The sequence below is a fragment of the Chrysochloris asiatica genome, unplaced genomic scaffold, assembly GCF_000296735.1.
Source record: "Chrysochloris asiatica unplaced genomic scaffold, ChrAsi1.0 scaffold00487, whole genome shotgun sequence".
NCBI lineage: Eukaryota > Metazoa > Chordata > Mammalia > Afrosoricida > Chrysochloridae > Chrysochloris > Chrysochloris asiatica.
The window spans coordinates 526939-538291 of NW_006409005.1; the positions used below are offsets into that span (position 1 = coordinate 526939).

At 38.9% G+C, this 11353-nt stretch overlaps 1 protein-coding gene across 1 annotated transcript in view; it reads right to left on the reverse strand.

Annotated features, from left to right (window-relative positions):
- OXCT1 (3-oxoacid CoA transferase 1) overlaps positions 1–11353 on the reverse strand; it is a 251550-nt gene that overhangs the window by 216993 nt on the left and 23204 nt on the right. The window contains exons 3-5 of the mRNA XM_006877358.1: positions 11149–11284; positions 6405–6554; positions 573–679 (exon numbers count right to left, since the gene is read on the reverse strand). Coding sequence (XP_006877420.1) covers positions 573–679; positions 6405–6554; positions 11149–11232 — 341 coding nt within the window. The 5' untranslated portion in view covers positions 11233–11284. The remainder of the gene's footprint in view (positions 1–572; positions 680–6404; positions 6555–11148; positions 11285–11353) is intronic.

Sequence of the window (11353 nt, forward strand, 5' to 3'; positions counted from 1 at the left end):
ATTTGTATACGACCATATTCAGGGGTGAGATTCAACTATTTAATGGTACAACATGGACACCAATTAGAACCAGAGCATAGAGCAGCAGCCTTGCACATAAATGTTTGTGTATATGATTTGAAGCCATTTTTAAATGACTATTTAGCGTAGTGGTTACGAATCGGGCTGCGAACCTTAAGGTCAGTGGTTTGAAACTACCAGCCGCTCTGCGGGAGAAAGATGAGGCTTTCTATTCCCATAAAGATTTACACCCTCGGAAACCCTGTTGTACAGGGTCGCTATGGGTCGGAACTGACTCGACGGCACTTAACAACAACAACAACATTGAAATAGACAGTTAACTAAGGGAATCCTGGTGTGGCATCATAGGATAAGCACTGGACCACAAGATCGGTCGGCAGTTCAAACTCATGAGCCACTCCATGGAATTCCTATACAGGTTCACTATGAATCAAAACTGACTTGAAGGCACTTAACAATAAACAACAACAATATCGTTATTTGTAATTGTAATTGAGGAAAATCAAAGTTGCTGAAATGCCTTACAGTGTTTTTCACAAGCATCACATTACCTGAAAATCACATTTCCTGCTCGGTCTGCCTTCCAGGCTTTCACCAAAGCAAAATCCCCTGTAATCGCTTCCTCCAAAATAAAATGCTGACCATTAAACTCCCTCACCTGTAGGAGACAAGAAGAGCACTGTCAGGAACTTGTGAAGGTCCCATTTGAATGTGACAAGAGCTTTGACTGAGGTAAATAATGGGGCAGAAGTGCCCCAACAGGGAAGATGTCTCAGAGGGAGAAGTATCTAAACTGAGATCTCAGGATGAATTGTGTTAGGCAATTGGGACTTAGTCAAAGTTGGTGAGAGGTGAATTGAGGGATTAGCATGTGTCCAGGACGAAGGAGAGCTTGGTACATTTAAGTAACTTAAAGTTCTGTATGCTGAGAATAGACCAAGTATGGTCATACTCATTTTTTATTATTTGTGTATAATAGTTATATGTTGAACATGAAAAATAGTTTGTCTTTCCCTCTAACCCATAAAAAACATATTCCATGAAATAGCCAATGTGTTGCTTTTGTACATAAGACAGTTATAACACTTCACTCATCTTCTCGAATCTGTAGTATCTATTGACATTTTAATTGGCTTCCTAGAATTTTTAGATTAATTTGAAGAGAACTGGCATGCTATTTTCATCCTACCCATAAAGATAAATTATTTAAAAGACAAAACAAAACCAGTTGCTGGCAAATCGTTTCCAATTCATGATGATTCTATGAATTTCAGAGTAGAACTGTGCTCCATAGAGTTTTCAATCTTTTGGATTTGATATTTCAGAAGCAGATCACCAGGTGTTTCTTCTGAGGCAGATCTGGGTGGATTCAACCTTCCAGTTAGTAGCTGAGCAATTAACAATTTGCACCATTCATGGACTCCTTGAGTAAAATACTACTACCCACAACCATGGAGTCCTGGTGCGATGCTGTAGGCTAAGAAATGGACTGCTAACTGCAAGGCTGGCAGTTCAAACCCACCAGCCGCTCCTCAGAAACCCTATTCAGGGTCAGTACTGGACAGTACTTAACAACAATAACAATGCACTTCCATCAAGTCGATTCCAACTCATAACAACCCTATATAGAGCTTCTGAGACTATAAATCTTTACAGAAGCATACAGCCTCATCTTTTCCCAGGTGATCTGTTAGTGGATTTGAACCACCCACCATGTGGTTTAGTACCCCAAAACCTAGCCCACAGCATCAACAGGACTTCTCTGAATAAAAATAGAGGCCTCCATTTACTAACTCCTGGTATGACGCTGTAGGATCAGCACTGAGTAGTAACCACAAGATTGGTAGTGGTTGATGTAAGTCGGAACCAACTCAACGGCACTTAACAACAACATTTACTGAATTATTTTCTTTACCTTCTTCAATGCACAATTGTATATTTCTCTCCATAAAAGTTGGATATTTTTCTTAGATTTATTCATAGGTACTTTAAGATTTCTGCTACTATTCTGAAAGTTATGTTTTCTCCTCTGATATTACTGGTCTAATTGAAGGTTATAGATTTTATATGCTATTGCCCATCAGTTGCTGCCTGGAAACCCTATACAGGGTCACTATGAGTCAGAACTGACTCGACAGCACTTAACGTACTGCTTTTTAATTCTACAATCAGTTTTGGGGAAGGAGAACATAAAGCAAAATTATGTATTAGTATGTGCTTTTTCCTTCTTGGGAATATATCTATAGGAATTAAAACAAAGAAGAAAGAAAATAACATCAATTATAGTCTATCACTCATAGGCAAGAGCCATATGAAGGGAGAACTCCATTCTCATACCTACTGCACCCCCTAGTGGACAAACTGTGTGCATCTTATAGAAAACCGTAGAACATGTGGATACATTTTCTTTTCTAACTGTGGTTTGAAACAGAAATCCTTTCTTAAAGAAAAAGATTTTCTTTTTGAGAAATGCCTTTTCAAAAGGGATTACCATAATTTCCTGCTAGAAAAGATGAATAACTAAGGGGCTCTTTGATGAAGGAAGATCTTATTAATGTGACCTTGTGGTTGTTGTCAGGTGCCATCGAGTCGGAACCGACTCATAGCGACCCCACGCACAGCAAAACGAAACAATGTCCGATCCTGGGCCAACCTCACTACCGCTGCCACACTTGACGCCATCAATGATGCCACCTGGCTGATCCATCTCGTTGGGGGTCTTCCTTAAATAAATTATATTAAAGATATTTAAATGCTTCATAAAAGTTATTATTTTTTTAGCATCTGGTGCTATGGGTTAATGCTCCAGACTGCAAAGCCGTTTGAACTGCAAGGTCGGCAGTTTAAGCTCACCAGCTGCTCTTCAGAAACCCTATACAGGGTCGCTATGAGTTGGAATCAACTTGGCAGCACTTAACAACAGAACTTCAAAAGTCATTACAACTATTATCACTCAAATGATGATAGTTGAATATTTTATGTCCAGATCTAGACAACTGACCTAAAATCTGCGGTTTTCAGTTCCAACTGTTGAGGTTGGCCACCATCTTTGAAGCAGGCACTATTGTCTCCTACTCTGCTACGCAATACACACCCTGCCCTTGTTTTCTAAGAGGGAGATTACATTTCTAGCAGGGAATTGAACTATAATTTTTCATTCTGATTATTATTCTTGTACATACATATTTTACAAATTTGGGTCCATTCTGCGAACACTTCGTTGCCCATGACTAAACCAGGGAGATCTAATTCAAAACCTTGGGCTACATACCAACTATTATAATGTTAGCTATTCTAAAATTCAAAATCAGGGCAAGAACTGGATTTGTCAAAAAAAGTTATTATCTTCACTGAAAGAGCTGTCTCTACTTACTCACCTCTTGATTCTTTCCTGAATTAGCGTAAATTGGATTTTCATCCTCTCTTCTCTAGAATACCCACTATTTAAGGTCTCTTAATGACATCCATTTTTCCAAATTCAACAGAGAATTCCCAATCCTCATGCTACCTGGTATTTTCACAGTACTTAACACAGTGGGTCACTCCTTCCTTCTAAAACTTTACCTTGGCTTTCAAGACACCAGATTCTCCTGTGCTTCCTCTCTGCTCACTTTCTTTCCTATTCTCTGATGCTCTTCCTGTTCCCAACTCTTAATGTGAAAGTGGCCCAGGACTCAGTTTGTGGACTTGCCTACCTGTACTCAGGCCCTAAACATTTGTCTAATCCCATAGGTTTAAAAAACAATTTGCCGACATTCCAAACTCTCCCATAAGCTTGAACCTCCCAAGTACCTGCTCTTAGAGTCTAATGGCATCTCAAATGCACCATGTCCCAAACTAAGCTGTGTTTTCAAGCCTGGGCACCCACCTCTATATGAAACATACTTGATTCTTTCCTTTTCTTACACTCCACAACCAATCCATCATCAGGAAAACCTGTTGGCTTTATTATCAACATACCAATTCCAACCACTTCTCACAATGTTTACTGTTGCCACCTTAGCCTACTACTACCTACTAACCTCTCCCTTGTTTCTCCTCTTGGCCCCCTACCAAAACATTCACCACCCAATAGCCACAATGATCTTTACAAAATGTAACAATTTAGATCACGTCTCTCTCCCACTCATAGTCTAAACTCTAAACTCTCCGCTGGCAACTAACTACACTCAGTAAAGTGTGATCTGGCTCCTGCCTCTCATCAACCTCCAGTCCTACCACTCTCTGCCTTGTTTACCCTGTTCCTGCCTCACAGTCCTGCTAGTCTATGAATAGGACAATGTCTTCCTTTTGCCTAGAGCAGTCACACCCCTGATATTCACCTAGCTTGTTCTCCTACCTTATGCAGGTGTCTACAAATATCACCTCCTCAGAGACGTTTCACCTGACAACCTCCCTAGCACTCACTGATCACTCTCTAGAGTTGATGGAGTTTTCTTCACAGCACTTTCACTACTTGACATTACGTGTTTGTTTCATTCCTTGTCAGTTCTTCCACTAGCAGAAGGACTTGATCTATCTCTGTCCCTACCATAAACAAGAGAAATAAAGAGCTAACAAGAATCATTTCAAAAATGACTTGTCACAGTCTAGGGAAATTCATAAAGAATTATAAAACTACTAAGTGCATGCATCTGACTCCAGGTATAAATATATACATGTAATTAGGCCTGATTCCACCATATCCTATGCTTCTCAGAATGAGTTAATTCTACAAGGTCTAGCTAGCGAGCTAGTAAGGTAGTAACCCAATTATTTCAAGGAACCCTTATCTTATATTACTAAGATTCAATTAAATAACAAGCACCTATCTTACACGCTGTCAAAACTAGTTAGAGTAAAGAAAGAAACAAGATAGAAAATGAAAAATATGATTTAAAAAACAACAACTTGGAATCACTGTCGGTCACACTGAGAAAAGCAAAGCCCTGAATGGAAGACAATGCTGAAGACAAACATTAAACATCAAAGATCCCTTCTCATCCCTCAAAACATGAAGGTACAGAGACAGAAGTACTCTACACATAAAAGTGATAAGAGATACTCTGATTTACTAAGTTTTCACTTTTCTAAAAATAATCTTGGTAATTTTTCAACCTGTGTTAACTCTCTTAAGCCATATGTATGATAAGGAGAATTGTAAAGATACACTTTTAGTGTTTTCAATAGTTATAAAATATTAGCCTGTATAATTTTAAAACTCAGCTAAAGTCTGAGTATCTCAAATATCTACATCCAGAGTTCAGATCTTCTTTAACATGAGAGAGTAGTCGCTTCAAATAAAGACACCTGACCCTTGTTGTTGTTGACCTTATGGTTCACAGTAAAATGCTGATCCTACAGTGACACACCTTAACTCCTGACCCATAGCCAGTATTTTAAATAAAACTAGGTTAAGCCCTGCTGTGGTGCTGTGAGATAAAGCACTGGACTGCAAAGTGGGTTTGAATGACCAGGTCAGCAGTTCAACCTTACCAGTCACTCCTTGGAAACTATATATAGGGTTGCTGTGAGTTGGAACTGACTCAGCAGCACTTAACAACAACAGGTTAAGTCTGAAGCTTAGATATACTCCAAGACACAGAATGAAGGCTAGAAGTGCTAAGTGTGAACTTACTACTTAATCCTTTATATAATTATTACTTTATATAATTGTTGTTGCGAAAAGTGCCGTTGAGTCAGTTCTGACTCATAGCAACACTGCATAGGGTTTCTGGGGAGCAGCTGGTAAGTTTGAATCATCAACCTTGCAGTTAGCAGTCCAGTGCTTACCCTACATTGCCACACCAGGACTCCTTTATATAATCAGTCCTCTGCTTTTTGAAACTGTAAACAAATCTATCATTTCCTCATTTCTTTACTCCTTCACTTACATACAGATGGAGCCTGAACATTAAAAATTTAACAATATACTCTTACATCTCCAGTTTTCCAGATGAGTATAATTATTCTAAACTCATTAAAATCTACCATAAAATCCATTCAGATAACTAATCTTGACTTGTTGTTAAGTGCCATCAAGTCAGTTTCAAGTCACAGTGAGCCTACATCAGGTTTCTAAGGAGTGGCTGGTGAGTTTGAACCTCTGACCTTGTGGTTCAAACCAACTTTGAGGTTGAGTGCTATCCTACAGCATCACACCAGAAGCCCTGCCTTGACTAACACATCTTATTTGGATTACAGTTCCCATTCTTCTTGTTTATTTTTGTAGTTTCTTAGATTTTTATTTTCTAGGGGTTTTAACTACTAGTAGATGATGGACGATTTTAGTTAAAATTGCATCTAACATCATGCAAAGGTGACTTCTACGTATTCACCCAGTGAACTGCCCAGGGTCCTATGAAAGCAACACCCCATGTTACCTGGATGAGAGTGATTCTTACCTCTCTTGGCTTACTGGCAATGGCAATGCTGCCATCTTTGTTGTATTTGATCGGCGACCCTCCTTCTTGTATTAGGGTCCCGTATCCTGTGCTGGTGTAAAATGCAGGGACTCCAGCCCCACCTGCACGAATCCTCTCTGCAAGTGTGCCCTAGAAGTAAGCAACCAACATCACCATAAAGAGTAAGTTACACACACTTCTGTATGAAGACACAGAAACATTAACAGATGTAGCCTCTAGTTTCTACATCAAAAATGGTAAACCAATGAAAATCATATAAAAAGGTAAACCAGGCGATTCTGACTCCTAACAGCTCTGTGTGTTTCAGAATAGAGTTTTCTGTGACCTTCTGGAAGCTGACTTCCAGACCTTTTCCACAATACCTATGAGTGGATTCAAACCATCATCTTTTCAGTTAGTAACCAAGTGCTCAATCATTTGTGTTACCCAGCCTGCTGCTACTAGGTACTGTCAAGGTGGTTCCAACTCACAATTCAGTGCACAATAGAAGGAAACACTGCCTGGACCTCCGCCATACTCACACTATGTGAGCCTATTGTGGCAGCTAGTGTGTTTCCTCAAGGGCCTTCCTCTTTTCACCAACCCTTCACTTTACCAAGCATGATGTCCTTTTCCAGGGACTGGTCCCTCCTGATACATGAGTCGAACGAAGTCTCGCCCATCCTCACTTCTAAGGAACATTCTGACTATACGTCTTCCAAGACAGATCTGTTCATTTTTCTGGCAGTCCGTGGTGTATTCAATATACTTTGCCAACACCATGATTCAAAGGCATCAATTTTTCTTCTGCCTTCATTATTCATTGTTCAGCTTTTGCATGCATGCATCTGGGTCGATTAAAAATACCATAGCTTGGGTCAGGCAGACTAAGTGACCTATTTATTTTTTAACAGTTTAAAGTGATCTTTTGCAGCAAATTTGCTATCATGTGATTTCCCAACTGCTCCTTCTAGGGGTGTCATTTGTAGAGCCACGTAAAATGAAATTCTACAAAATTTCAATCTTTTTTCCACTTATCATGAAGTTATTTTTGGTCCAGTTGTGAAAATGTTTTGTTTTCTTTACACCGATGTATTATCTATACTGAAGATTGTAGTCTTTAATATTCAACAGCAAGTGTTGCAAGTCTTCTCACTTTTAGCAAGCAAGGATGCGTCATCTGTGTATCACAGGTTGTCACTGAGCATTCCTCCAACCCTGGTGCCGTGTACTTTCCTCTTCATGTAATCCAGCTTCTCACATTCCTCTTCAATTTGTCATTCCCAGAATAATAAACCAAACGATTCTCTGATTCAAAATAGCTAATAAGAGTCCACTTCAGCTCACTAATGCCTATTAGGAGTTCTGGGGTGGCGCTATGGGTAAATGCACCAGACTGCAAGATCGGTTTGAACCAAAAGGTCAGCAATTCAAGTTCACCAGTCATTCCTCAGAAACCCTATACAGGGTCACTATGAAGTGTAACCAACTGGACATCACTCAGTAACAATAACAATGCCTATTTATGTGTTTCAATTCATTTCTGAAGACTTCCAATTTTCCTAGAATCCTACTTTGCACTCTCCAACGTTTCGATTATTCATGGATGTTTTCAGCTGTTCTAATCCTGAGTTATGCCCCATCAGCAATGAAGGTCCCAAAAGCTTTGCTCCAACCACATCAAGGTCAGTTCTACTTTGACAAGTCAGCTCTTTCCAAGTCATATTTTGAATGTCTTCCAACAAGAGGGGTTCATCTTCCAGCACAGTATCAGACAATGTTCTGTTGCTCTTCATCAGGTTTTCAGTGGCCAGTTTTTCAGTAGACCATCTCTTACTTCTTTCTAGTCTGTTTTAGTCTGGAAGTTCCCCTGAAATCTGCTTACTGTGGGTGACCTTGAAATTATCAGTGGCATCATAGCAACACACAAGCCAATGTAGTAGGACAAGCAAACAAACGGTGGCCTTCCTCTGTAGAGACTTGGAATTCAAAAAAGAGCCTCACATTGTATATTACTGTATTTCACTTACCCTGTACATTGGGATATCAATTAATAAAAAACGATGCAGCCTCTCCAGACATCAATCTCTTTATTGCTAATCTACATTAAGAATGTAATGCCTCATGTGTATCGTCTTGTTTTCAATTTCCATGCCTCCCACTGGTTTCTTGTCATCATACTCTATGTCTATCTGGTTTTAATATTAATAAATTAACTTTGGATCATTAATTATGTTTGTTTAGTTATCTATATTAGATAACTAAATGTAATTAAATTAAATTTTCACTTTACTATATGCTAAGTAGTTATAGCTTAAATTTTATCATTAATAACAGCAAATCAATAAAGAAAACAGTTTAAATTTACTTTGGTGGTGGTGGTGGTGTGCCATCAAGTCAGTTCTGACTCATAGTGACCCTGTTTTGGGTTTTATTCTGAGGATACAAATCTTTACCAGAGCAGATACCTTTCTCCCCTGGTAGGTTCGAAGTGCTGACTTCATGGTTAGCAGCCCAGCTTGAAATTCACTACGCTACCAAGGTTCCTTTTAAATTTGCTTTATGATTTCTTTATTTTAAATCATTCCCATAAATATTTTATCTAATAAGTACAACAGCATAAATAGGCTCTTAAAAGCCAAGAGTACTTCAAATATGCTTAGGGTAGAAACATGTTGGGGCAAGCAAAGGTTTAGGTTGTTACTTGTGGTTGTTCATCTGCCTTTCCCATAAGTGGCCCTTACTCCTCCAAGGCTCCAGTGATTTCAAACTGCTTCCCTAGTGGGCAAAGTTTCCTCTCCCTCATCTTAACCCATACTGCCTTTCTTTATACCCAGCTTTTCATAGAGGAACATCTCTGGCCCTAACATTTTCCTGACACTCTCCATAATATTGAAAGTTACTTGCATGGTCTTGCTACATCAGTCTGGCAAGATAGCTGACTGACTAATTGGACATAAGATCTGGTTTAGGTATTAATGACAATGAGTTAATATTGCTCAGATCTGAAAGCAAATTTTCATTTAACAGAGGTCTTTAAATACTTAACTCCAACAGCAGATAAGAGTCTAGATTTCAGTCTTATCTAACTGAAAGAGATAACTACTTTGGTCTTGTGAATATTATTAACATTACTAAAAATTAAATAATTAAAACAGCCATGATGACACCCCTTACTTTAAGATAGTTTTACTTTCTACCCTCTCTGGACACATCACTCCTTCTCTATCCAATTTGACAAGGGCGCAAGAGTAGAACAATTCAGTAGAGAGGTCCTGTTCAGGGACCAACCACTAACCTCCCAATCACTCCCTAGTATGTTGCCAATCCCTTACCCACTGGCTCTGAGGCTGAAAAACAAGCTGCCTGAGTCATTATTTATGAGCCACTAGAGACACTGGCCTCCTTCAACTTAAAGACAGAACATAAAAGAAATATTAAGGAACTTGTTCTCCCATGTGTATGATCTCTGACAGAATAAGAGGCCATTCAGAAGATACAAAGGATTGTTGAGAAGTTAACATTCAATAATAGCTCCACAACAGGTATACTGAACTATAATGTGAAAAGGAAAAGCATATTTTCAAAATACTTTAAATGCAAAATGGGTGCATATTAAGCATAGTGCAATACTTAGTTACAAAGCTAACAATGCTTCAGAATGTCCAAGTGTAATCATGAGTACCACTGTAAGGCCTCAACTTCAATGTGTAGATCTCTCACATGATCTCTCTAGACTAGCATATGTGATTATTGTTGGAAGGTACCTTTGAGTTAATCCCAACTTATAGCATGCTCATGTGACACAGCGGAACTGCTCTATACAACTCTCTGGTCTGCAATCTTTATGCAGATTGCCAGGTCTTTCTCCAGTAGAGAAACCATCAACCTTTAAGTTAGCCTCCAAACACATAAGTCTTGTACTACCGGGGCTCCTTTAAATGAGCATACCTTGTGATTTAATTACTGAACATAAAAAACATCTCTCTGCCACATTATGTTATTACTAACTCGGTGAAACAGCGGAAACCAGAGTGGAGGCTGAGTCTCAGGGATGAGGCAGACCATGTGAAAACAACAAACACAACCTGTAAACCTTTGTTTTACTCAAAAGGTTTCAAAGGGTTTGCCTTCCTCTCTGACAACGCCTCGATCAATTAAGAAATGACGTAGAAAATTAGTGGAGATTTGCTAAGTTTTTGCAGGTTTTATTGTCATATGATCAGTTCCCCGGACGTGGGCTCTGGTGCCTTCTGTGGCTCAGACCTGGGCTCTAATGCCAACATTGCTTCTCTGTGATGGTGCAGTGGTATCCTCCATGGGCTTTACTCTCCTGAAGTACAACATGAGGAAGAAAGTCCAAATCACTCAAAAACAACCCAGTATCCAACAAGCTATGATTTGTAGAAACTGACCATTATAATGGGCAATCTTGAAATATTTCAGCCACTCCTTTTACATGCTTCCAAAGCAATATATATTATAATGGTGTACTTTAAAATGCATCTTTTAGCCTAGATATTTTTGCTAGAAATACCTCCTTTTTCAATAAACAGTGGCAGAAAATATTAATTCCCTAACAAGTCAACAGGTATGATCTACAGACAAAATTGCTTGATTTGACAAAATACCATCCTCTCTACCTAATATAACTTGCACAAAGAAGTTTCAAAAGAATCAAATAAATGCCTACGTTAGTATTATAATAAATAAATTAAAAATAACGTCTAGTAAAACATCTCACCTGCGGTGTCAGCTCTACTTCCAATTCACCAGCTAAGTACTGTCGTTCAAATTCTGCATTTTCTCCAACATAAGAAGACACCATGCGCTTTATCTGCTTGGATTGAAGTAAAAGGCCCAAGCCAAAGTTGTCAACCCTAGAAGGAAAATGAAAGCAGCTTACAATCAAAGGAGCATTTCTGATTAAATACTATCATCACTTTAAA